Raw genomic sequence first — 26,641 nt, 5'->3', positions numbered from 1 at the left:
AAAATAATCTGAATTTTGAAAATACTAACTTACTTTGGAAGCCTTCACCTGCACTGGGAGGGTTGAGGATGCCAAGAAAATAAATCTGGTTTTTGTCCCCACTGCACGGGGGAGTTGAGTGAAGAAATCTCTGGAGTTTCTCCTCCTACAGCCGGGGGTTTGGGGCTGTAGTTTGAGGTAAGAATGACAGGAATGAGTTCTCAGCACTTGAATTTTCCATTCCTTTTGCTTTTCCCCCCACAAATCCCCAGAACTGATGACTGGAGCAGTGTCAGACCACCCCAAACCCCCTCACTTTCTATTTTGTTTGATTTATTGCTTCAGTATAGCAACAAATGAGGTGTCTCCTGTTCCCTTGGAGCTGACTGCCCTGGGAATTTGGTGCTGGTCCCACCCCTGGAATGGAGCAGTCCTTGTGGAGGTGGACTAAGCTGCTATCCATGCTGTGCTTATCCAATTAAGTGGCTTGCAGTTAATTAGGGGGTTAAATGTAATTAATTTTCAGCAGTTGAGGGAGAGGCAGGTGGCTGAGGGGGGTGGGTTTGAAGGTCAGGACGTGCCGAGCATTCTTGGGATGAGGCTGTGCTGGGATTCTCCAAGGACATCGCTCCAAAAAGAAGATTTTGGAGAAATTTGGTACCATTTTGCTGCTGTTCATCTGCAGAACTGAAGAAATCTGGGGAGGATTTTGGGGTTGTATGCTTCAGATAAGTGAAATTTTACTAAATAAAGTTCTTCAGGCCAGGTCAAAATTGGAATATTCATGTGGTCCACTATAATTAGTGAATTTTCCACAATGCATTGAAAATTTTACACTTAATTCCAGGTTACCATTCAGACACTGGACTTCTTTTACCATGTAGCAAGTAAAAAAAAATAATTATAGGTTTTAAAATTTTGTTATTCTAAAAAGAAAATATTTCCCTGAGCTTTCTGTTGCAGGTTTGTTAAGGCTTGGTTTGGTTTTAGAGGGTTTGAAGATTTCAAGCTTCCCGTGGGTCTATGAAAAGGTGCAGCTTTTACTCTCCTGCTGCAAGGGGTAAGTTCAGCTCTTCTTTGAAAAAAATTAACCCAAATTTTTAAGGAAAACACCATTCCAGAACTGGAATTTTATGTCCCTTCCTTCTCCAGCCTGTGCTGAGCACGTGTACCTTCCTGTTGTAGAAATTACAGGGTGGATTTAATTTGTTTCTCTGTGCTAAATATAAATTCACTTTTATCTTGCTGCTGAAATCCAGTCATAGTTTTCTGATCCATCCCTCTGAACTTGTTAGGAAATAAGACATTTATTGTAGTGGGGAAAAAAAAAAACAAAACCCTGGGGAAGTGTGTGCAGCAGGGATCATGAAATATTCAATCTCCAGCATTTGTTAAAATTCAAATGAGGCACTTGAAAGAATGGTTTGCAGCCCATAAACCTTCCCAAATTATTGTGGCCTTACCTGGAAATCTTAGCCAGGGAAAACCTCTTTCTTTGGACTGTGTTTTCCAGGGAATAACCATAAAAACTGAATTTAGAGCAAAAATTAAAAATCCTTCCTGGGTTTGGTTTCCTTTTTGTTTCCCAGCCACACCAACCCCATTATTTTTAATGTATATTTTTGTACTCTAGTTTGGTGTGAGTTTTGTTTCTTTGTTTGTTTCCTTTTTTTTTTTTTTTTTTTTCTCTGCTACAAGGAATTTGTAGTGTTAAAAGTTGATTTTCCTCAACTGGGGCAAATATATGAATGACTTTTGGTTCATTTTGCAGAGTTTTTCCCTCTTCTTTTCTGTGTCTGCTGCTGTGGAAGGTGGAACAAGAGGAAAAAGTGAAGAATCCACTGGTGGGAAGTGCTGAAATCCCCTTGTGCAGAGCATTAAATCCTGTTCTGCAACCTTGGATGGGTTTTTATCCAGTGAGAGCTGCTCTTGGTGGTGTTGAAATCACCTCATTTTTGGTGTAATCATTGCAATTTGGATGTCCTGGAAAATCAAGAGGATTTTGTTCTCCATGGACAGCTTTGTCTGGTTTAAAGCCAATAATTAAAAAATAATTTAGCAGGGCCTTGGCTTCCTGGTGTCCTTTTACTTCCAGCTTCCTCACGTGTATGTCCAGCCCAGAATTATCTTCCCTATTTAAGGGATATTGATTGTGTCCTTCTGTGTGATTTTAAATAAATAGATTTTTACAGTATTTGCCTAAAATGCTGAATAAAAACCATCTCTGTTTACCTGCATTTGATGTCCAAGCTAAAATCTTTGTGTATGAGTGTAGCACGCTCTAGGAATGTTGGGATCTTCCCTGAAAAATCTTGGAAACTTTGGAGCCAGTGACAAATTTTGAAGTGTTGGCAGGTAGAAGAACATGTACTGAATCTTGGCTAAACATCAGTTAAAAAAACCCAAACCTTTAAATACCTACAAAATTTAATGCGTTTATTAAATAATAGAAATTAGGACTTAGTAAATAAATTTAATCATCTTTGAAAGCTCCTTTACCACACCAGGCCCTTTGTGCCTGAAGGCACAAAGAGTTTGAAGTTAAAAAATAAAGTTGGGAAGAGCTGCCTTGAGCCTCAGCTTAAACCACATCTTCCCACGGATTTTAAACCAGACTCCCCGAAAAACCAGAAAAATCAGACGGCAGTGTCTCCTGTTGCTGCATGCAGCTCTTTTATTTTCATTTATCTTTACAGAAATGTGAAGCATCTTCACAAGAATTGTACAAAACCCTCTCCCCTTGGCTGGCTGCATCCCAGCAGAGCAGCTCCCGGAATTCGGTCTCCGAGAGGAAAGACGGGAGTTGCTGTTGCTGATAAAAATCCATGCAGGAGCTGAGCTTGGAATAAAACTGTCCTGTTCTATAGAGGTTAAATAAAAAGGGGGGATAACAGGAAATAAATATACTCATAACATTGGTTGGAGTAGTTGAGTTTAATGCAGGATATGTGGGTTTAGTCCATACTGAGCGTATCAAACCGTTAGTGGACACGGAACATGCGCCGGAGCCGCTGCTGGAAAAGCCCAGAACATCCCAGCTGTCCTCGTTTCTGCATCCCCCAGGGCCTGCCAGGTCTCTGCAGTGGAACACAACTATTTCCTCCAGAAAATGGGATTTTTCCATGGCTGGAAGCAACAGCCATTCTCCTGTTCCCATGGAAGCTCCTTGTGGGCCCTTTCAGCGGCAGGAGCGACTCTTTGTCGCTGCATCAACGTTTCCAGGACCATTAGAAAAATAAACTGCTTTTGTTTTTACATTAGTACTGTAACTGAGGCTAAGGAATTAGAAAAATGAACCCTTGGTTCTCAGACTTGCATTGCCCACAGGTGAGTATTTACAGGGCTTTCCCCATCCCATGGGAAGGTCGGCTGGAAATTTACACCAGAGAAGGAACCCGAGGGTTTGTACACGGAGCTTCCGTTTCAAATACAGGGATTTTGTACACTGAACAAACAGAAACGTGGTCAGAATACAGGAATATCGAGGGCATTTTGATAATATCACAAACCACACAGAGGCTTCAGTGCTTTTGGCATGTGGTTTCCTCTTGGGAGCATTTTCTCCTCGGATTAAGGGCAGGAAGGAGCTGCGTGTGCCCGCTGAGGAAGGAGGGACCCAACACCACGGCCAGTGGAGCCTCAGGAGCACAGACCCTGGATGTGGCCACATGGCTGACCTGGCTGCTCAGGGCTGGGGGGTGAAATTTTAAGTGAATTAAGGGTTTTTAAAAGAAATTAAATTTTCTTTCCATGGGAGGGTTGAGCTGAGGAGCTGCGCTCGCTTCCCTGTGCTCTCACACACACAGCTCACAGCCAGACAAACAAACAAAAAATAAACATTGTATGTTCTCAGTAAATATATTCAAATAATCACACCTTTTGTTTTATTTGGGGTCTGGGCTTTTGTTTGTTTGCTGGTTTGGTTTTTTTTTTTTAACCTGTAATACTACTTTGTTCCACTCTCCCTTGAAAGCAAAGTGGAGTTTGGAAAATGATCCATATTAAATGCAGACACTTAAATCCATTCACACTCCACGATCTGAGCATCCTGAGACTTCAAGTTACCACTTTTTTAGTCCTTTTGTACTTCAACCAAACCCACTTTTTAGCCTAAAATTTCTTTTTGCCATTTTTAAATGACAGATTTGGCATGTGAAGCTACAAACAGAAATAAATAAAACATTGTGCCTGCCTTAACCAAACCAATCCAAGATTAATCATTAAAAATCCATCAAAACAACCAAAAAAACCTTTAAAGACAGTTCTGTTTGTGCCCACAGCTCAGCAGGGTGGGAGGGGTGCACTCATTGCTTTTACCTGTGGTACCTCACTGAGCCTGGGATTGCCTCCACTCAGGGGCTCCTGCCTGGCACTTCAGGGAAAAACAACAATAAAAAAAAATAAAAGCTGGATCCCAAACCTCATCCAGGCACTGCAGGTCTCTCTCAACCCCCTCCCCAGGTGATACCTTGGCACTGGTCCTACCCTGGGCATCTCTGTTCTCCCTCATGCCATGGGCAGGACGGGCAGCACATCCCCATAGGCTGGGGCATCTCTCCAGCTGTTTAAAACTCATTTAAATCAGGTTTTGGCTTGTTTTCTGTTTTGTTTTCTTTGTAAACATTGATTGGGGGTGCATTGGGGAGCAAACAGTGAATGTTAATGGCAATAAATCATTCAGCTGGCAGCGAGTGCAGGAAGCTGATGGGGCTTCATGGCCATGTTGTACTTTACAAGCTCCTTGCTAAAAAAATTAAATCACATTAGAATTGTAAGATATGAACATGAAAGTATAGAAAGTCAACGACTCGGTTTTTCACCTGGCAATCAAACCAACCCTTTCCACATCCGACGCTGTAGAATGTGCAAAAGCAGATGGAAAGCACACCTGGTGTCTGTGGTGGTGCCAGGTCCCTGCGGGTCGGGGGGGACGTTCATGCACCTCAGCTGCAGGGGGAGCCGGGGGCACAGGGGGTACAGAGCCGAGCAGGGGGGGCTGGAGCTGCCAGGGGGCCGTGGTGCCCGGGGGGGACAGGCAGAACCCGCTGCCTTGATGGTGTCACCGAGCTGTGACCGCGGGGAGGGGAAGGACAGCAGGCCATGGCCAGGACAGGGGTTTGGACCCCAGAGTGCCCTGGCCGGAGGGGAAAGGGCGAATGGAGCCACCAAACCACCACGTCCCTGGCCAGCCCAGCCCGTCCACCCCGGACAAGCATCCCCGAGTCCCCCAGGCAGCTCAGTTCCAGCAGCAGCACAGGGGGACACAAACCCAGGGGCTCCGAGGCACTGCCACAGAGCTGGCCCTGCTTTCTGTCCCCTGGGCTTGGCGTGTTTTGGTTTGTGAGATGCCCCGAGGGCTGGGGGCAGAGCAGCCCCTGCCGTGCCCTGTCCCCTCCATCCCGTCTGTCCCACGGCCACCAGAGTCCTTGCCCAGCGCCCGGCGCGGCCACCCGGAACAGAAACCCAGCAGAGCACGAAGAACATGGGTTGGGTGAAAGAGCAGAAGTTTGGGTACCCTGGGGGACACCTGGCGAAGGAGGAGGAGGAAGAGGAGCAGGGTTTCGGTGCGGCTGTACCCTCGTCTTCACCAACCTGCACCGTCCGGGCCGATACCAAGCACAGCCCTGCTCCCCCGGGGCCATCGGCGTCTGGGCTCAGCCACGTCCCACCAGCACCAGCGAAGACTTTCTCACTAGTTGCGGTATCGGTATAAAAAGTTAAAATCCCCGGGGCGCGCGGCCACCGGCTGTGGGTGTGTCCGGCTGCGCCGCCCCTCCCGGGGCTCCGGGCATCCCTCCCGCGGCGCAGAGCCAGGCTGGGCATCGCCTTCTCCGGGGCGCCGCGGGCAGCAGCCGCCTTTCCCCCGGGGCTGGGCCGAGCTCTCCTTCCCCGCCCGCCCCCGGAGCCCTGGGCCCGCGGGGACGGGCGCTCGGGGGCCGCTCACAGCTGGGTCTCGTCGCGCGTTTCGGGGTTGCCGGAGCCCAGCTTGTTGCTGCAGCTGCTCTTGCGGCTGTGGCCGTCGTTGGCCACGTGGGCCAGCGGGTCGGAGCGGATCAGGTACCTGCGGGACACAGCCTGGTCACGCTGCTGGGACGCCCCCGGTTCCCCCTGGAATGGAGGCCAGGACACACAAAGGGTGCCCCGTGGAGCTGCGCTGCTTGCGGAGTTGTTCGAATGAGGGGTGTTAAATAATAAGAGCTGTTCGTGTAAATGGCATAAAATAACAGGATAAATAATCAGGAGTTATTCCTCAGCTGCTCAGCGGCCAAAGGAAAATCCCACGCTGCCCATGGGAGCTAAGATGGGGCTGGGGTGGTTGGAGCTCTGCTCAGAGCACAGGGAGTTGGAATGGCCTGGGAAAGAGGCAAAAGCCGTGGGTATTTATGAGAAATCCTGGGAAACAACGGGATGGGGGCAGCTCATGGCACTGGGGGCAGTCTGGGGACAGGGTGAGGTGACACTCACACGATGTCGTTGAGCTCCAGCCGCGTGTCCGGGGGGGGGTTGATCAGGACGTAGGACAAGGTGTTCTGGTGGTCGTTCATCTCATCTGCAAGAGAAGGGGCAGGGCTGGTGAGGCAGGGACACCCCCACAGACACCCCAGCAGGCAAGGTGACAGATCCCATCCAGGCAAATGGGTCCCTTCACCAGGAGAAGCCGTGGGCAATGTCACTGCCGCCAGGAGGGCACCAAGAACGTCACTGCCACCTCCCTCCTCACCTCCCCAGGCTCTCCCCACCACAGCAGGGCCCAGGGTACTGGCAGAGGCAACTCTTCAAAGTCCCCACTCCCTCCCCAGAAATAAAGTGAGATGTCTTACCTTGGTGCAGTGCAAAAGAGGGAACAGGTTAGTCCTGCTGTGTCAGGTACAGCACAAGTCCAACCACGGGCTCGGGGCAGCTGAACCCCCCCGGGGCCGCCCCAATGCTCTGCCCACCTCTCTCCCCTTCAATTGCTCCATTTTGCACCATCCAGGCCCAGGATTAGTCCAGGGATTGCTTCTTTCCCCTGCCCCGGGGGAAATCGCCCCCGTGGAGTTTCAGAGGCCTCGATGCCGTTTTGGGGATGGCTCTAAACCACAGTGACCTCCCAGGGGGGGCTCAGGGCCACCACGAGCAGCACCCAACAGGGGCAAACGGGGGGGGTCTCGATGACGGGGGGGCCCCTGTGCTCCCCGAAATAGCCAAGAACAAGATCATGGTGAGATGGATGGGGGTGCGAGGCTGCGGGTGCCAGGGAGGGGTGGAAGCTGCGACAGGTGACACCATTTCCAGACAGGCTGATGGGGTGTGGATGGACAGGGTGGGGAGGGGACGGACAGACGGACACCGGGGCAGCATGAGGAGCACGGGGGGACACCAGCTCGCTGCAAGGCTCGTCACTGGGACACCTCTCCAGGCTTTTGGAAAGGCCCCTCTGAGGTGCAAACGGAGTAAATGGAGCTGCTTTGGGGGCAGCAGGACCAGGACCCGGCACTGGGATGGGCGTTAACTCCAGCCTGGGGGCTGCTCCTGTGGCCTGTCCTGCTGCTCCCACCACCCCATCCCTGCTGTCCCCCTGCCTGGTGTGGGGGATCCCCCAGTCAGAGGCTGCCCTGCCCCATGGTGGGCACAGCCAGGGGCTCCTGCCTCAGCAATGACAACGGGTGCCAGGTCACCCTGGCACGGGGGTGAAACTGCTTTTCTCCAGCCCTCAGATGCAGCTCCAGCCACCGCGGGCACCCAGCACAGGAATGCAGACAGCTTCCTCCCCGAGGTGTCCTTGCCAGGGCACGCCCAGATGAGCCCCGGGGCACCCCCAGGGCTGTGCCACGTCCAGCGGTGCTTGCAGGGGGACAGCAGACCTTTGTGCTGCTGCTCAGACACATCCCTGCCACCTCTGAGAGCACAGAAGGTGCTGCAGCCTGGGGGGGGACGTGGGACCACCCTCGGGGAGATGCTGCCTGGGACCCCCAGCCCGTGCCAGGGTGTCCTGTCCTGGAGCCACCGGGGCGTTGTGGCCATCCCAGTGCTCAGCCTTACAGGGAGACAGGGATGGGGGTGGCAATGCCGGGGCAAGGGCGGCACACAGACCCTGGGAGCCGACGGGACACACGGGGTTTGACACGACGGGGAGGTGGGGACGGGCTCTGGCTCTGGGCAGCTTTCCCTGCCCCATGGAAGTTTCCTGACCCCATGCAGCCAAGCCAGGCCCTGCTGAGCACACCGAGTATATTGCTGCACCTCCACTGCCCCGGGCAATATACTCTGCTGGCCTGGGGCTTCCATGAGCCCCAGCTGGGGCTGCCTGGCTGATGAAGGACACACTTTGTAAGGGAAATGCCAACGTTTCACCTTAAGCCTGGGCTAGTGAAGCCAAAAATGAAGCTGGGATGGGTCGTTGCTAATCTCGGGGCTGCTGCAGTAAAAAAGAGCCTTTCCAAGGCACGTTCCACCGTGGTGTAAAGGTGAAAAAAAAAGATGGGAAAACCTGGCAGGTCCCACAGAGCCCCAACAAGGTGCCCGGGGTGGCTGCAGCACCAGTGGCCCCTGTGGCTACTGTTGCTGCCTCGGGCTGAGCCCAGCACCCCTGGCCACAAAATGGGGTCTTCTAATGCTAGAGAGGGGTCCAGGAAGGCAAACCAAGGGGTGCAAAGGGATTTTTAAAGCGCTGGCTTGCCCTGGACTGTGGCTGACGCAGCAGGAGCTCCAGCATCTCATCACAACATGCACAGGCAGCTCTGGTGCACTTGAACCCTTCCTTGTCCCCTCCTCAAGCTGCCAGTGGCTGTACAGCCCAAAACCCCCTCATGCAGCCGTGGAAGGAGGGTTTTGTCAAAGAAAGCCAAGGGCTGTGATTTCCCTAATTCAGCTAAAAAAGGGTCCCTGAGGTTTCTATCTCCCTGATCAGGCAGAGAGCCCTGAGCTTGCACCACCACCACAGGACACTGATGGGTTTTCCAACGCCACCCAACAAATTAGTGCTGAAAGCTCGGGGATCTAAGGTGAAAACTGGCAAGGGTGAGGTTTGGGCTTAGCTGGCATGATCTTGTTGTACGCTGCACGCCATGAGTCACGCGGGACTCCCAGGGAAAGGGAATTACCTTGCAAATATCCCAGGTTTACCCGATTCATCACATCACTGGCTGTTAAATTTGCTACATCCTCTACAGAACATACAGGGAAAGGCACAGACATAAACAGAGAGAGAGAGAGAGGTCAGCAAGCCATGGTTTGGCAAATATCAGAGACGAGCTCCTGCGCTGCAGCGATAACGTGAGCAAAAGAAAAAGGAAAGGGGCAGAAGGCAGAGCAACGTTTTTCCATGGGTGTCCAGACACTGACGGTGACACAAGGTGACAACACAGAGTCCCAGCACTGCTGGATGCCCAAGGAGCTGCTGGTCCCCACACTGTGCCCTGTGTCCCTGTCCTGTACCCCCCCCCCCCACACTGTTTGCTTCAACCAAAATTTGCCAGATGGGCCAGGACAAGGATGCCAGCCCTGACCTGACCCCAAGCTGTGCCCCAAGCCTCACCGAGGCCAGACAGCCCCCCTGGAGCTGCAACAGAAACTGCTGGGACTGGGAACGTAGGGAAAAAAGGAGAGGGGGGTGCACCACTGCAAGCCCTTGCCTGGCAGTCCCTGTCCTCGCTCCATCCCACCACAAGCCACCTCTCCTGCCTCTCTTTGGGGACGCTGGCAGTGCCCACAACCACCCCCTGGGCCCCCCCTCCAAACCACTCCAAACCCCTCCTGCACTGCACTTCTGGACATTTTCTCCTCCTCTTTCCCGTGCCTAAAGCCAAGACGGGAAAGGAGGAATCCCACCCCCAAAATCAGCTCCCACCCCAGCTGGGGCTCACTGCCAGCCTGAGTGTGGGCAGGGGCCAGCACGGGGTGGACGGACACTCCTGGAGGATGGAGCAAACAAGCAGCAGCACAGGATGGCTTCAAAGAAAGAAAGAAAAAAAAAAAAAAACAAACCAACCAAACAAAGGGAGCTGTGGGCTACAGAGTTTGTCATAACCAAGGGGTGGGGGCTGTCCAGGGGGACACAGATGCCAGCACCGACGGGCAGGTCAGAAGCTTGACGAGAGATGCGGCTGCACAGAGGGACCCTGAGCGCTGTGGCTGTCACAGCCACACACCGGTGCCACACGCAATGAAGCAACTCAGCCCTGCAGCTACCGAAAGGTTTTCCACGAAGAGTTTATCACAGATTAAAGTCCATAACAAAAGGGGGCTGCGCCAGCTGACGGGGTTTGGCCTCTCCCTGCCGAACTATGAGGGCTCTTGGGTACAAGGGTTGTGCCGACCTGGGGTCGGGTTGTCCTGAACCACCATCTCTGCACGGCCGGAAAGTGGGGGACAAACGGGGCCTCGTGCCCCGAGGCTGTGCGGGGACGCTGGGTCCTGCTGCTGCAGGCACAAGGGCCGCTCTGCCACTGCCAACTCCTGCCTGGAGCCATCCCAGAGCCCAGAGATGGGGGGGGCTGCCTGCAGCTGGCCGGGGGTGGCAGGGGGAGGGGGTTCTGCGTGGCGGGACCCCAGCCTGGAGCCGCTGGTCTGCGCAAGCACAAGCAAGCCGGGGAATGAGGCGCGGCCCGGAGCACGGGCGGCAGCGCCCGCTGGGACAGGCTCGGCGCGGCGCTAAGCTCGGCGTGGGGTTAGGCTCGGCGTGGGGGTTAGGCTGGCTCGGGGGGGGGGGGGGGGGTCGGGCTCGGCGCGGGGTTAGGCTCGGCCGGGGGTTACCTGAGGAGCCCGCGGGCGGGAGGCAGCGCCGCAGAGCGGCTCGGCCGAACGGCACTTACCGTACCCGGTGGTGGGCAAGCCCAGGTGCTTCATACGGTTTTTGACGAGCTCGGACAGCTCCTGCCGCTCGGAGCGCCGGTACAGGCTGAGGCGCTGCTGGCTGATCCACTCGGCCGTCTTGCTGGAGTGCTTGTTGCCCTTCCTGCTGAGCCGCCGTGCCCACTGCATGCTCTTGCGCCGCAGCAGCGGGTGCTCCGACTGGTCGCTGGAACACGAGTTCCGGTGGTGGCTCGTCTTGATGCCCCAGTGCTCCTTGACGTCCTTGGTGTCCTCGCAGTCCTCAACATTGATTGAGATCTGTGACTAGAAGCCCAGCAGGTCACGCGGGATGGGGGGTGGCCAAGAGGGGTTTGGCCTGTGCCTGGCAGGGTGGGATCTCTCCCACGGGGTGGGGGTCCTTCCTCTGACCCAAATGGGCTCTCCCAGCGCTGAACCGCACTGCAAGAACCGCCTGGCTGGCAGGTTTCACAGAATCCCAGAGTGCTTTGCATTGGAGGGAGCATAAAGCTCATCTGGTTCCGCTCCTTGCCATCATCCACCAGACCAGGTTGCTCCAAGTCCTGTCCAACCTGGCCTTGAACTTCCAGGGATGGGGCAGCCACAGCTTCCCTTGGATAAGCTGAGGGGAGTCTTGTGGGCACCTGACCCCTCACACAGGATCACCTCTGGGACATCTGCCCAAGGAACAGCCATGCCCTCATCTCCCTCTCCTCCCTCTTACAGCATCTGTGCTGCCACATGTCTGACCCAGCAATCCCCAGTGGTGAGCAGGAGTTTATTAATAAAGCCTTTTAAAGCATCTCAAGGAGCTGGGTTGCATTTAATTAAATGTCAGGTTTCAGCTCCCTGTCACTGCTTCCTTACAAAGTCGAAAACTGAAGGTATTTAAAAGGGACACGGGCTCCCTCCCTTGCTCCCGATCCCAGTTAATTACATCAGGGCACTGAGGCTCAGCCAATATCTCCTTTCTGTGGGGACAGGCAGCGCTGTGCTGGCACCAGGGCCGAGAGCTGGCACAAAGCACGGCGTGGCTCTCGGTGGCCAGAGCCAGCCCAGGGATCAGCCACGGGCTGTGGGGACAGGGAGGCAGCGCCCGAGCGCGCGGCCGGACGCGGGCGGCACTCACCTGCGCTCGGATGTCGTGGGGCTGCAGCAGTGGGGGAGGAAGGGAAAAAAAACACAGGTCAGTCCAGCAAAGGGGCAGCCCTGCTGTGCCCACCCTTGCTCCCCAAGGTGCCCAGTGGCGTGGCAGAGCCGTGCCAAGAACACCCAGCACTGGCCCTGACCCAGCTGGGGATCCAGGACGCCACCACCCAGCGCAGCCGCTCTGACGAAGTGATCGCAAAAATTCCCCTTCCCCTGTTCTCCCCTCCCCACTGCTGCTGCAACCAGGTCTGAGGTGAGCCAGGGACCCTCCTGGATCCCAGCTTGGCTGGCACCACCAGCAGCCCCTTCCCAGCCCGTGCCCTACCTCGGAGGTGGCGAACATGTGCGACTCCGTCCTGTAAATCCCGATGGGGATCTCGGCGCTGGAGGAGCAGAGCTTCTGGAAGAGGCGGCCGTACGTCCGGATCCACAGGTCATCCTCAGTGATCTTCATCTGAGGAACACGGCACAAACATGGACCCCCACGTGCACCTTGGGCTGCTCCCGAGCTTCACCCCAGCTCATCCACAACCATCCCAAAAGTGAGCTGGACTCCACAAGAAAATCAGGGGCAATTTCTGACCTCAGCCCTCAAAACGGGGAGTTTGGTCCTTGGCAGCTTTTGGTAGCACTGAGGCTCCCCAAAATGGAAGGGAACAATGACCTGGCAATGCTGCTCCCGCCCCAGTTCTGCAGAAGAGGGGAACCCCAACCCCGTGCACAAGGGTGACAGATGCCACCAGATCCAGGCCAACGTGGCCTGATGGTTTCACCCCAAGGGGACCTGGCACGTACCGCACAGAGGTACCCGGAGCCCGGCGTGGTGTCGAGGCCCAGCAGCAGCCGAGTGATGGTGATCATGTAATCCTTCACGAACGACTGGGGAGACATTTGGGCAGGAAACCAGGCAAAGGTTTGCTCAGCTGCTCCCTGGGGGATGCCACGGGGAGGCCACAGCTGCAGGGCTGCGTCTCACCTGGTAGAGCAGCGTGTCCAGCATGCTGATGCTGAACACCCTCCCGGCCGCGAAGGGCAGCCGGAACATGAAGGCCAGGTTGGAGCCGTTCTCTCGCTCTCTCTGCAAGAAGAAGGGGAAGTTTGAGCTCAGATTGCACAGAAACTTAGAGGACTCATGGCAATGGAGGGCACAGGTGTAATGTTTCTGGTGGGTGTGGCAGGAGGAAACCAGGGCAGCATCTTTGCTGTACAAAAAGATGATATTTTTTCTCCACGGAAATCTGTGAGACATGGTTGGGTTTCCTGGACATGGGAAAAGCACAGGACTTCGAGGAGCTCAAATGCACTCAATCACTGTCAGTGTTGACTTCCCAGGCCCCCGTGCAGGGAATGACCTCTTACCTTTTCTAGCTTGGAAAGGGCCAGAGAGTAACTGTCCTTTGCTCTGAACTGCATGAACCTCATGTTGGAGGGGTGGGTCAGCTCCGTGATAATGCTGAGGCTGGGGAAGAGCCTGCAATGGAAAGAGATCTGTTGTCCTGCAGCTGTCTCAGAGGATTTAAAGCCTGGGGAAGACCACAGTCATCCCTGTCCTGTCTGAGGTCAGAAATAGCTGGTTCCATGCTGCTTCCTACAGCAAACCCAGTGCCAGATGTGTCCCACTGTCATAGCCACCAGCCCAGGCACTGGCACCCTTCCTGGTCTTGTCCCCAGCGGTGGTCACCCCTCACCTGAACATGGTCTGGACGTTGACAATCGTCTTGGCATCTGCCATGTAGTCCTCCTCAGCACTCATGGTGCTCTCCTTGTCCACCACCACCAAGTTGTCGGCGTAGATGATGCCACACTGCAGCAAACTGTCCAGGCTGGGCAGTTCCCAAAGAGAAGAGCGCAGGGTCAGCCCTTGGAAACGACACAGGGAAGCAGCACAGGGGTTCCACGGCGAGCCCAGGCTGCTCCCGACCTGCTCTTCACCTGCTCCCATCTCCCAAGGAGGGGGTGACAACTCGAGAAGCCCAAGGTGGGCTCAGCTCTACACTACCAACCCTGGGGCTTCTCACGGGGCGACCGAACAGTCTGGGCCGGGGCAAATGCAACAATTCAGGCACGACAGCCACACGTGGAAACACCTACTTGTCAATGGTGCCCTCCATGTAGTAAACCATGGGGAAACAGCAGATGGCCTCCAGAAAGTGGTGCTCAGGCCTGGGGGGAGAGCCACAGAGAGCGAGGTGGTTCAGCACGTCCATGCAGCAAAGACAGACACAAACTCCCAGGGCCAACCAGCCCAGGGACCCGGCGGTGGCACCGCTGCTCCCTCACGCTCCCACCCCGCAGCACGAAATGCCCAGGGCAACGCAGGGAGGGTTCTGTGGGAGGGAGAACACCCGTGGAAAAGTACTTGCTTGTTGTCCAGCAGCAGCACGATGGGGTTGAGCTCCTTGCGGGAGCGGTAGTACGCCCGCAGCGGGACAATGAAGTTGTAGAGGCCGTTCCCAGCTGTCTCTGCGGAAACGATGATCAGTTTGTTCTTGAACCCGTAGGCTTTGGCGTCCTCAAAGCTGTTGTGCTTGCAGCCCTGTGCGTGGGACAGCGCTGGGACTCAGTGGACACGTCCTGGGGGGTCAGGCCCAGGCAGCCCCCACAGCCCCTCCACACCTTGTCCAGCCTCAGGCAGCAGAACGGCGCTTTCTCGGGCAGAAGGTGGCACAGGGTCGGGGAGCTCCCGATGTAGGGCGAGTTTGGGGGGTAGCCCTTCACGTACCTGCAGCAGAGAGAAATCTGCGTGAGGACACGGGGAGAGCTTTCCATTTATCCAACGCTCAGATGCTGGGGAAAACATTCAACAGCAATACTGGCGAATGCCCTGCAAAACTCTCCTGCAGCAGCTGGGAATTCCCTGAGTATACACATTTAGGAGTACTTTTTGCTATGCAAAGGGCCATGAGGTTGTAAAGAGGGACAGAGCGCTCGTGGAAAAGCCAGGAGGGGCTGAGCCTGAGCATCCCCGGGCACCACTGAGCGCCTGTCACGTGCCATGGTCCCAGTGCCTCTGAAACTGGAACAAACTGGGTGCAGCCACGATGAACCAGAGGCAGCTGAATCAAACTGCGCCCAGCTGGAATGAGCCAGACAAAGAAGGTGTCCATCAACAGAGAGCCACTCACTCCACCACCGCCGACCCCTCCTCGTCCGACTGCGTCATCTCGTCCTCGGACTGGTCGCTGAGGAGGTCGCAGGGCAGCAGGGACGAGGTGTCAGCCAGCTCCAGCACGGGGGCGATGCTGGGCCGGCGCGTGCCCGAGCCGTTCTCGGCCGGCAGCGCCAGCTTGCTGCTGTTGGCAGGGCGGCACTCGGTGTTCTGCAGGTCCATGGCCACTGTACCTGGACACAGGGGGAGGCAGCACAGCAAACACGCTCTAAGCGGGGGGGAAATGTCACGAAAGCCTCCTGTCCCCAAGCCCTGCTCTGCTGTAAAATGTAGGTGAGCCCAGTGGGAAGAAATGACGATGTTTAACTCTAGGTTAGAAGGCTGAAAGATTTCTTTATTATAACTATGCTATAATACATTAACATACTATATAAAGGAAGATACTAAAACTACATACTTTCTCTAACTATTATATCTAACTAACGACTAACTCATGACTCTGTTCTCAAGAGTCCAGCCACAGGTGGGTTGGATCGGCCACCAGGCTCAAACAATCCTCACCAGAATCCAACCAAGCAATCACCCCAGGTAAACAATTCTCCAAACACATCCCACATGGGAAAAACAAGGAGCAGAAATAGAAATTGTTTTCTCTTTCTTCTCTCTGTGCACCTCTATGAAAAAATCCTGAGAGAGAGAGAAATGTGCTGCCACACTGCTCAGGGATGAGACAGCCCAGCTGATGCCCAACCATTTCTGGGCAAAGCCCCTCCTGTGAGCTCCACCTGTGTGCAGCACCTCACCAGGGCTCAGCTGTCCCTGGGGTCTGTCCCTCTCCCCATTCCCCTCACAGCTCCCTGGCCAGCTGAACCACTCACCCACCTGCTGCTCCCTGAACTGCCAAACTGTGCTCTGCAGGAGTTTTTGTCATGCTGATGCATCTCTGAGATGACAACCCTGCAGCCCAGCCCCTGCCCACAGCTCCTCGGGGGCTCTGGGAGACACCAGCCAGGTTAGGAACCACATCTGCCCTTCTCATGGATGCACTTTTGCCCCAGGGAGGGGCAGGCAGGCAGCAATGCCCTCATCCACCTCCCACACCCCTCCTGAGCAGCTCCGGGTTTTAGAATCTCAGAATCCTTGAGGATAGAAAAGTCCTCTCAGATTGAATGCAACCATTCCCCCGGCACTCCCAACCCGCCACTAAATCATGTTCCCAAATGCCACATCTACATGTCATTTAAATCCCTCCAGGCATGATGACTCCACCACTGCCCTGGGCAGCCTGTGCCAATGCTTCACAGCCTTTTCTGTGAAGGAATTTTTCCTAATATCCAACAGGGGACAAGAGAGACTTCCTCATCCTGTCCTCCAGCAGCTTCCAAAAACCAAACACATCGAAGGAGTGTCCCAAGAAGCAGAGCCCAGGCGTTGGCCTTGCCAAACACCACTGCCCTGCTGGCACTCACGTAATTCCTGTCCCTCTCATCACCTCTGCCAAAGGTCCCTCTGTGTAGGAGCTGTGTGACGAGAACTGTGACAAACACGGCACAGCAAAGCACTCTGAGGCTTGCTGGGGGATAATCTATGCAAATTGCTGCTCAGGAGTACAAACACATAAATTATTTGCTTGAAATATAATGTGCTCGTGTGGCTCAGCTCCTCCAAAACTTGCTCTCCCCAGATACAAGAGGGAAGTAATGACTCATGGTATTTTTCACTTGCACAAATGCACCGCTGGCTGCAGAGAGAACCACGCTCTTCCTCGGCTTGGGAATCATAAACGTGATTTAGGATGTGCCCCACGGCTTTTCTTCTTCCAGCCTTGGAAATAATTGGGGGCTAAATCCAGGCTTGGGGCATTTATGCAAATACCCTTAATGATAATAGACATTACGAGGTTTAATAATGACATTTGAGCTTGCTGAGAGCACCCAGGGTGCAAGGAAACATGCATTTTACTGGTGAGATGGCTGGGAGAGAGCATGGAAAGGGCTTTTCGGGGAGGGGGGGAGCGTGGCAAAACACAAAATAAACCCAAATGTGGGGGAGGAAACGAACCCAAAGGTGGGGGAGGTGATGGAGTGGGGTGTGCTGCCCCCCGAGCCCCCCGACTCACCCATGCTGGCGATGATGCTGTGCACGGGCAGCCGGGAGGGGCCGTCGTAGCTGCCCCTGCCCGCAAAGCCCTTCTTCTTCTGCTTCTCCTCCTGCTTGAAGATGAAGGCAGAGTTCTCCTCCTTGGTGATGTTGATGTAGAAGCAGGTGTCCGAGGCTGCCATGATGTGCCGTGGCCCGGGGTTCAGCAGGATGCTTTTGTTCTCCTCCCTGCGGATGCCGATCAGGCAGACGCCGTACCTGCGCCGGGAGCAGGGGGTGAGCATTCCCAGCTGGAGAAAAACCCCTCCGGGGCTTTGTGTCCCAGCCCCGGCCCCAGGCACGCAGAGCAGCGGATCCCCCTGCCCGTCAGCCCCCTGCCCTCACTTCTTGTGTGCGTGGAAGGCGGCGTAGGTGAAGCTCTTCCCCTCGTACTCCATGAAGAATTTGCTGTCGCCCATGCGGATGTGATAGACCTCGTTGCCCGAGCAGCGCCCGTACATCCGCTGCCACTGCTCCGGAGACTCCTGGCCCTCCCTGCAACGCAGCAGCGGCGTCAGGAGGGATCCACCGGGGCTGGGGTGGGGCCCCGGGGCTGGGATGGGAGCCCTGGAGCTGGAATGGAACCCCTGGAGTTGGGATGGGACCCCCAGGGATGAGATGGGACCCCTGGAGCTGTGATGGGACCCCCTGGAGCTGGAAGGGAACCCCTGGAGTTGGAATGGGACCCCTGGAGTTGGGATGGGACCCCCAGGGATGGGATGGGATGGGACCCCTGAAGCTGGAATGGGACCCCTGGAGCTGTGATGGGACCCCCAGGGATGAGATGGGAGCCCTGGAGCTGGAATGGACCCCTGGAGCTGGGATGGGACCCCTGGAGCTGGGATGGGACCCCTGGAGCTGTGATAGACCCCTGGAGCTGGGATGGGACTCCTGGAGCTGGGATGGGAGCCCTGGAGCTGTGATAGACCCCTGGAGTTGGGATGGGACCCCTGGAGCTGGAATGGAACCCCTGGAGCAGGGATGGGACCCCTGGAGCTGGAATGGAACCCCTGGAGCAGGGATGGGACCCCTGGAGCAGGGATGGGACCCCCAGGGATGAGATGGGACCCCTGGAGCTGGCACAGATCCCAGAACTCCAGCCAGATCCCGGGACAGAGCACCACTAATCTCTGGAGCTGCCCCGGAGCCTGACAGCAGGGAGGTGACAGTGACACATGGCCACGAGCTGTCGGTGCTCGCCGAGGATGAGCTCGTTTTCATTTTGAGGTTTAAGTGCCTTTTTATTTAACGAGGGCTCCTGCAGAGTGCAGGGGGAGGGTGCAGAGCCTGTGCTGGCAAACAGCTCCGAGCATGGGGCGAGAGGCATCTGGCAAGGATGTTTCATGACTGTTTTGATGGCACTTTACCCAAAATTCAGACATTTCTGACTGGCCAAGGAGTGCAGGGCACACACCACTGCTCTCCTGTGCTGGCAGAGCTCCTTCCAGCCATGCTGGATATAAACCCACCAAAAAACCCTGCAGGGTCTAGGGCTGCTTGTGCTGTGAATTCACCTTCCGTGCCAATACAAAGATATTTTTATCTCCAGTCTCTGGAAAGTTGTCATTGCCCAACCCACCTGCACTGGTGTGGTCCCCTTACAAAATGAGCTTTTGCTCTTGACCTGGATGGGGGCCCCAGACCCCACTGTGCTCCCCAGCCCCATCCCAGACCCCACCCTCTCTCCCCTGAGCTCAGAGGCCTCAGTTGTGCCATCCCTCCAGGCTCAGGCAGGGGCAGGGGAGGGCAGGGACAGCAAGGGACAGCAAGGGACAGCACTCACTGGCCACGGGAGGTGTGCACCAGCAGCGTGATGAGGGTGGAGGTGGCAGGGCAGACACAGTTCAGTGCCAGCATGGCATATTTGCACTCCTCCTCACACACAACGTGATCTGAAAGGCAGAGGGGACCATCACAGAGGGGAGGGGGACAGATGGGTTCCCTGGCTGGCAGGGCCTGGGAATGTGGTCGTTTTGGGGTGGTGTTGGGCACTGGGTGTTTCCTCCTCCTGCCAGTCCAGGAGGGCTCTCAGCTGACCAAGAGCTGCTGGGCAGCTGCTCCAACTCACCGGCAAACTTGACATGAAATTTATTTTCTGGCTTTAAGATCTGAACGTAGAGAGGACAGTTTGGAGCAAAGTCTTTGACAGCCCAGGCCCTCAGGATGGTTTGGTGGTCCTGGACAGGGACAAGAGCAACGAGAGCTGCTTGGTTGATGGTTTCTTTTCCCCAAGGCTTCTACACCTGGGATGAACTGTGAAGCACCCAGCCCCCCTGGAGATGTACAGCAAGGGCTCCTCCTGCCCCTGGTGCTCCCTGAGACCCAGCACTGATGGGAAACCAGCAGAAGAAAGGTGAGCCCACAGGGGTTCAGCCAGCAGCGTGCTGCTGCATGTCTCTGTGCCATCCCCAAGGTTCTCCATGGCACTCAGCCCCTTCCCAGCACCCTCCTTTGCTGGGCACAGGTGGCATCAACACCACCCCAGTCCCTTCTGCCTGAAAAATGCCCCATCCCCACCCCGGACTGGACTCACCGCCGCTGTTCTGTCCACCTCGTTTCTGCTGCTGAGAATGAAGCAAGCCTCTCCATTGTCCATCCTGCCAAGAGAGAGCAGCAACCCCTGAAGTGCAGGGCCCCACAAGGCTGGGCACTGCCCACCCCAGCCAGGCCACTGCCAGCTCCCCCCCCAGACCCAGCAAAGGCACACGGGGACACAGCTGGGGTGGCACTCCTCGCCAGGGACGTGCAGCGTGTCCCTCTGCTCACTTGGCCCTCATGAGGTCCTGGTCCTTGAGCGCGGAGCCCTGGAGGTAGATCACCCTCTGGGACCACAGGGGGATCTGCAGCACGCGCCGCACCTGGATGTCCATCTCCGTTGGGCAAAGGATCACCACGTAGTAATCCTGCAAGAGAGACGCCGCCGTGGCCGGGGGTCCCGCGGGCCAGCGAGGCTGCGACTGGGCCAGCGACCCGGCCGCGTGCGAGCACAGCCCGGGGCTCACCTGCAGGCGTGGGTGGGCGTAGAACTCGTTGAGGAAGTCCATGAGGAGGTCGATCTTGAGGGAGCTGACGCACAGGACCACGTGCTTCTCGGTCTGCGCGCGGTGCCGGCTGTAATTCCCCCCCGACTTCTGCCGCTCCATCCACAGGTAGACGAGCTCCTCGAACTGCAGAGGGCACGGAGCTGATGTCCCCACCGGCAGGGCTGCCCTGGGGCGGGCTGGGAGTCCCTCCCCACCCTCAGCTGTGCAGGTCTCACCTGGAGGGGCAGCACCACCAGGGCCACGCAGATCATGATCACCACGAGGAGCTGGGAAGGCCAAATCTTTGGTGTCACATCTCCGTAGCCCACGGTGGAAAAGGTGACGATGCAGAAATAGAAGGACTTGAAGAGGGAGAGCTTCTCACCTGCTCTTTCTAGGTGCTGGATGCCACAGGTCCTGGAAGGGAAAAGCCCTGTCGCAGCAAGGGCTGGCCCTGCAGCAGAACCCCACACACCTGCAGCTCAAAGCCATCCTGCTGGACACAAGTGTCACCCACATCCTGGGTGGGTCCCAGGACACTTCCAAGTGTCCCCCAAACCTCCCTGGGCCTAAGCTGTACCCCTTCCATCCCCAAACTCATCCAGCAGCAGGGCTGGGAGCACCACTGAGCTCTGAAATAGCATTAGTCATCCACATCAGAGCATCATCTTTATTGCCAAAAACTCATGAGCCTAAAAAGCCTCATTTCCTCTCCATTCAGCAACTTAATAGTTTAATATGCCTCAAACCCAGACCAAGGGAGCCAGAGGAGAATTCAAAGCCTAATTCAGAGCTAAATAGCCAGTGATGAGCTCTGCTCCCCTGCCCAAAGGAACACCCTTGATGCTGGCAATGGCAGGGAAAGGGCCCAGTTAATTAGCAGGAGCCTCAGTGGCCAATTACACAAATGAGCTCGGGAGCTGTGATGTGTGGGGGAGGAAGAGCTTGGCTGGAGCCTGGGAGTGCGATGGGTTCTGGGGAATGAACATCCCTGGTGAATGAGCCACCCCTCACCTGTCCCTGGGGGAAGCTGCTGTCCCTGCCCTCGTGTCCACATCCCCCAGCTGCCTCTGACAGCACCCTCACCAAAAACTTCCTGTTAAAACCCTGGAATAAGGCAGGATCACTAGTTTGACTTAGAAACCCTGTCACAGAGCTCAGTGTGCTGGGGGATGGAGCAAAGCAGGGGAAGGTGGGAGCCCTGCTAGAGCCCAGCTCTGCCAGCTGCCCCAGATGGGCACAGCTGGATTCCCAGGGTGGGAACAGCTGGATTCCCAAGGTGGGAACAGCTGGATTCCCAGGATCAGGAAGGGGGTTTAGAGGAATGGAGAACAACACTCACCCCGTGAAAACGAGACACAGGAGGGTGCAGATCAGGATGAGCACCTGGTTGAACATGGCTGACTGCGTCCTTTGGATGGCTCGGTGCAGATCGTTCTGGGGAGACAGGGGAGGGCTCCCACCAGCTCACAGGGCCTGGGGGAAAATCCCTTCCAGGCTCCAGCCGTGCCCTCCCCAGTGAAGGGCGAGCCTGGATTTAGCCCTTGCATTCCCAAGAGCAGGTCTGGGATCTGCTGCCAGGAGAGACAGCTCTGCTGGGAACAGGGGAATGGCTGGAACGCCTCACCCCTGACCACCCCGTCACTGTGGCTCAGACACTGAGGGATTCCTGGTCACAGCCTGGCATCCCCAGCCTGGCATTCCCTGGCACAGCTGCGCACACCAAGCTCCAAATCTTGCCCCACAGCTGAGGGCAGCCAAGGGTCCCTCCCCAGCCCTGCTGCCCTCCACACCCCCGAGGAGCTGGACCAAAGGGATCACTCACAATCATGTTCTCCAGGGCGTACTTGGCCAGCCAGCAGTTCAGAAACACAGGAATGAACAAATTCCGCAAAGGAGGCCAGAATATCTACAAAAGCAAGGGTTGTTCACAGAGAAATCCACGCTCCTTTGAAAAATAGAGCTAGAAGCAGCCAATCCTCCCTGTCTGGAAGGATACAAATCCAAGCTGAGCAGAAGCTGCCACCAAACACTGCCCTGCTTCCCTGGCTGCAGCAGAGCAGCTGGAAAGGGAGGATGGGTTTTGGGATAACACTCCAGAGAAAGTCATTATATTGTCAAATACTGAAGGGGAAATTTCCTGCCAGCCTTAAAAACCACTTGGCCAGAAACCCATTTGTCTTTAACTCAGCACCAAAACACAGCACTGACTACACTTAGAGCTGCTTTCAAATGTCACCGGGACGCACTCACCGTGATGATGAACGGCACCGTGTTGATCATCTCCAGGACGAAGGAAATGCGAAAAATCTGTTCCCAGATGTTCCCCTGAGGAATTAAAAGCAAAGAATAAATAAATAACATTAAAAGCTTGCCAGAGGAGAATGAAAATGATCCCACTCTGCCACAGACCCTGCTGGATGCTGGAAATGCGGTGCAGGAGAGGTGCAGCGGTGGTGGCAGACACTCTGGGAGCAGGAAGCATTCCCAAACTCCTCAGTCCTCTCCACAGCCACTACATCCCTCCATCTGTTACTGCTGCCACCCAGAGCTGGGGGACAACAACACTTCATGCAAGGATGGCGAGTGACAGTGACAGTGACAGTGACAGATCGCTGGCACTCAGAGCAGGGGGTGACGCAGGGTCTGAGTCTCTGCTGCCAACCCTCCCCCGGCCCCTGAGAAGGTGCCATTTGTCAAGGTCACTTTTTCTGGCCATTTTAGGTGGCTTTGGTCCAAAGGAGTCAGCTTGTGCCTCTCCTTGTCTGGCTTGGAGCGGCGCCACTGCCTCCGGAGGAGCGGGGCACGAGCAGGAGTCACCCTGCCGAGCTCAGGAAATCTGGGACGTGTCAGCCTGACACCAAAAACAGTGAGCCTGCACTAAACGGGTCTGAATTTCTGAGAGAGCACAACAAGAAGAGATTCTGCTCTGCTCAACGCTTATCCAGCAGCCCGAGGGGGAATGAGAACGGAAAACATCCAGAGACATCGGCCAGACAAAAATCCTCCCGGGATGCTGCGGGCTCCAGGCAGCTCCGAGGTGGAGAAATCAATTCCTGCTGAGGGCAGAGGCAGGCCCGGCCTCTCACCTTGTAGCTGAGATAGGTGAGCAGCATGGTCTCCAGGAAGCTGATGAGGGCGATGCTGACCTGCAGGGACACACAGGGGAGGCTCCGAGGGCTCTCTCCAGGTGTTGGCAGCTCACCGAGCCTCTGACCCCTGCCCCGGGGAGCCCCTGGGGGTGTCACGGGTGGGGCAGAGCTCCCAGCCCAGCTCCTGCACGCCCAGCAAGGGCTGCTCACCTGCACGGCCCACAGAGGGGTTTTTCTGTCCACCCAAAAGATGTGTGACCTGCAAAGAAACACCAGAGGGGACCTGAGCTGTGGCCTGGCTGTCAGGGTTTTCACCCCCCAAAATGCAAACCCGAGGCCATCCCCGGTTCAGGAGCTGCTGCTCCCTCCTGCACAGTTTGCTCGAGCAGCCCTGGCACTGGAAATCAGCCATTGCCAGGGGTGCAGCCACTGGCACTTGCCAATGGATTTGGTTCTGGGATGCTGCTCCACATCCCTCGAGCAGCCCCACGAGCAAGGAACGGCCCCAGGCAGCTGCCAGCAGCAGCCACCTCCATCCCCTTGCTCCCACATCCTGGCAGAGCTGCCCCAGAGCACTGGAGCAGCCCCCACTCACCAGTTGATGTTCGTGGACTGGTTGAAGGCTGTGTAATTCTGCTTTTCGCATTCCCAGCTGGGAGAGAAAGAGCAGGGAAAAGCAGTCAGTGGGGGAGCAGGGATGCTGGGATTGACTCCCTGGGATCACTGCAGGGCATTTCCATGGATCCAGACACCCTGATTCCTGCTTTGCACAGGAAAAGTCTCACCCAGGCAGCCTTGAACATATCGTTACTGGAGGACAAAACCCCTCAGGTGCTCCAGCCCCTACCAGAGCTGACTCTCCCTGGCACAGTGCAGAGCACAGGGCTGCAGGGAGCTGGGAATTACCAGGTTACAACTAGCAAAAATTGCTGAGCTGCAGCTTCTGGGACAAGGCTGGCTGGGCCCCCAGCACCCTGCCAGGCAGGCAGCACCGAGCTGAGCTCTCCCTGCCCTGCTGTGAGGGATGTGCTCCTGCTGGCCAGCCTTGCTGCTGCCACACTCCCCCAGGAGCGTGGAATTCCCTGAGCTGCAGCTGTGCTGAGCCTCTCGTGTCCTGCTTCATTCTCACAGGTCTGAAAGCATTTTCAGAACGTGCAGATGTGCTTGGTAGTCTGCAGCCTTTACAAGGAGAAAATCAAATTGCCAATTATCCAAGCTCTTGGGGGAAAAAAAAAAAAAAAACAACCACGTTGTACATGAGCTAAACGAAGCAAGGACACATTAAAAATAGGCTTATACTGAAACCCAGCACAAAGCTGATGTGTGGAATCATCCATCACCTCAAGGATCCACAGAGCACACCGTATTTCCCTCTCAAATGCTTTAATGGGATTTAGTGTTAATGTCTTCAAGGGTGTCAGCCTTCAGAAAATATTTGCATGGTGATGCCCTGGAGTGGCTGAGCTCTCACCTGCGTCTGAGGCCACGCTGAGCCCCTGACAGAGTCAGACAGAATTTGGAAACGAACATGACCTGAATTTTTCCACCACGCTCTGCTCAGGGCCAGTAGATACCCCCACACCAACCACGGGGTTTGAGCAGGGGCCTCCAGCCTGGCAAGTTTTGTTAAAGCACCAATCCAAACAGCCGGGGGGAGGAAAAAAACCCATCCTCACAGCTGCCACATCCCCACTGAGCCCTGCCTGGGCAGCCTGGGGGCTGGGGGGCACTCACCAGCCGATGCCCTCCTCGGGGTTGTCCAGCAGGACGCGGACGATGTACAGGAGGCACGTGAGCAGCTTCAGGGAGAAGTTGAAGAGCCGGATCCTCAGGCCTGTGGGGGAGGGCAGCAGGGATGGGGCAGCATTCCCACAGACCCCAAACACGCCGGGTGCCCTGTGCATGCTGGGCAGACCCACAGCACAGCCCCAGAGCACGGGAGCCCTCTGATCCCCCGGGGGGGCTGCAGGAGCCCCAGGCCAGCAGCACTGCCCAGGCTGTGCCCAGCTCCACGTGTCCTGCCCAGCGTCACAGGCACAGCAGACACCACAGGAATAAACTGCTGACCCCAATAGATGTGAGAGACAAATGAGGAGCTGCTGGAGTGTATCCCCCTCATCAGCAAGTACCCATTTAAAAGCACCAGAGCAGCACTGACCACATCACAAGCACCTTGCAGGAGCAGGGATGGTGAGGAAAAGCTGCTGCTTTATCCACTCTGCCTACCCAGCCAGTTCATGGGGTTATTACTCAGATTACAAGTGAGAAATTCATCCCATTTTCATTAAAAACTTCCCCGTGGGCACCCTGTTGTGCTGCACTCCAGCTTTTTAGCGAGACAACGGGATGCAGGCAGGAAAGGAAAAGGCGAATTTATAAATTAACGAGCAGGCCCCCTCCAGAGAGCTAATGACATCTCGGAGGAAGAAAATAAAAACACCATTAGTCAAGTGGAGACTGATCCCGATGGCTGGAGCAGGAGAGGGTAACTCACAGCCTGCCCTGGCTGTCCCCACAGCCTCAGGGAGGCACGGCCAGCTTCGTGATGGGGACATTGGCTCCCCGACACCCACCCTGCTCCCAGCCAGCTTGTCGCAGCTGTTTGCCACGCTGTGGCTGTCCCCAGCGAGCAGAGGTGGCAGGAGGCATCCCCTCCTCCCCGTGCAAAGCATCCCAAACACCCAGAAAAGGGGCCGGGAGGCGGCGGCGGCCTCGGGCTGGGGACACGCGGGGACAAGGCCACCAGCAGATGGCAATGGCTTCTCATCCCTCAGGCCGGAGCGCGGCTCTCCCGGCTCGGGCAGGGCTGGGCTCCCCGGAGCACTCACTCGATCGCTGGTTTTTGATGAAGAAGAGCTTCAGCCGCTCCTTGAAGGTGTTTTCATTCACGTAGAACTCCACCTGCACCCTGCGGGGAAAGTGCCCGGCGGGGCCGTCAGTGGGGTGGCAGGGCAGGGGTCCCCTGTCCCCCCATCCCAGCTGGGTGACCCCGCTGACACCCCACAGTGACCCAGGCTCGGCCCCGGGCTCCCGGCTGTCCCCGCAGTCCCAAACCAGCAGCCGGGAGCCCCAGGGACCACCAAAGCAGCCGATGTGACCCCCGGGGCCAGCTCTGCTGGGGAGCCGGGGCTTGGCTTTCGTTCACACACAACCAGCTGACAGCAGAGCCGCAAACTTCTCCCTTCACACACACTTCACAAGGCCCAAAACCTGCCGGAGAGCAGCGCCCTGGAGCAGCCTCTCCCCGGTCATCTGCTCCAGCAGAGCAGGAGCTGGCGAGGACAATGTCCCCAGTGTCCCCACTGTGTCCTGGCTCTGTCCGTGCCCTGCCTCTGCCTGGGGAGGAGAAACACTCTGCA

The 26,641-nt window shown here is 56.1% G+C and overlaps 1 protein-coding gene across 4 annotated transcripts in view; it reads right to left on the bottom strand.

Moving 5' to 3' along the window:
• Positions 1-2,628: 2,628 nt before the first annotated feature.
• The window catches only part of KCNT1 (potassium sodium-activated channel subfamily T member 1), a 79,489-nt gene continuing 55,476 nt past the window's right edge, over positions 2,629-26,641 (bottom strand). For 2 of the 4 annotated variants that reach the window (XM_053996495.1, XM_053996497.1), the window contains exons 3-32: positions 26,111-26,190; positions 25,017-25,116; positions 23,878-23,934; positions 23,493-23,541; positions 23,280-23,339; positions 22,444-22,518; positions 22,016-22,099; positions 21,533-21,627; positions 20,427-20,607; positions 20,170-20,334; positions 19,934-20,070; positions 19,701-19,764; positions 19,236-19,344; positions 18,951-19,059; positions 17,513-17,662; positions 17,148-17,386; positions 15,045-15,261; positions 14,536-14,641; positions 14,283-14,455; positions 14,011-14,082; positions 13,608-13,742; positions 13,279-13,390; positions 12,896-12,997; positions 12,715-12,798; positions 12,245-12,373; positions 11,900-11,920; positions 10,773-11,076; positions 9,063-9,125; positions 6,445-6,529; positions 2,629-6,040 (exon numbers count right to left, since the gene is read on the bottom strand). In XM_053996495.1, coding sequence (XP_053852470.1) covers positions 5,920-6,040; positions 6,445-6,529; positions 9,063-9,125; positions 10,773-11,076; positions 11,900-11,920; positions 12,245-12,373; positions 12,715-12,798; positions 12,896-12,997; positions 13,279-13,390; positions 13,608-13,742; positions 14,011-14,082; positions 14,283-14,455; positions 14,536-14,641; positions 15,045-15,261; positions 17,148-17,386; positions 17,513-17,662; positions 18,951-19,059; positions 19,236-19,344; positions 19,701-19,764; positions 19,934-20,070; positions 20,170-20,334; positions 20,427-20,607; positions 21,533-21,627; positions 22,016-22,099; positions 22,444-22,518; positions 23,280-23,339; positions 23,493-23,541; positions 23,878-23,934; positions 25,017-25,116; positions 26,111-26,190 — 3,478 coding nt within the window. In that variant the 3' untranslated portion in view covers positions 2,629-5,919. The remainder of the gene's footprint in view (positions 6,041-6,444; positions 6,530-9,062; positions 9,126-10,772; positions 11,077-11,899; positions 11,921-12,244; positions 12,374-12,714; positions 12,799-12,895; positions 12,998-13,278; positions 13,391-13,607; positions 13,743-14,010; positions 14,083-14,282; positions 14,456-14,535; positions 14,642-15,044; positions 15,262-17,147; positions 17,387-17,512; positions 17,663-18,950; positions 19,060-19,235; positions 19,345-19,700; positions 19,765-19,933; positions 20,071-20,169; positions 20,335-20,426; positions 20,608-21,532; positions 21,628-22,015; positions 22,100-22,443; positions 22,519-23,279; positions 23,340-23,492; positions 23,542-23,877; positions 23,935-25,016; positions 25,117-26,110; positions 26,191-26,641) is intronic. The other 2 variants (XM_053996496.1, XM_053996499.1) reach the window with 1 other exon arrangement.

This window comes from Vidua macroura, chromosome 21 (genome assembly GCF_024509145.1).
Source record: "Vidua macroura isolate BioBank_ID:100142 chromosome 21, ASM2450914v1, whole genome shotgun sequence".
Taxonomy (NCBI): Eukaryota; Metazoa; Chordata; class Aves; order Passeriformes; family Viduidae; genus Vidua; species Vidua macroura.
This window is presented reverse-complemented; position numbering and strand designations above follow the sequence as displayed.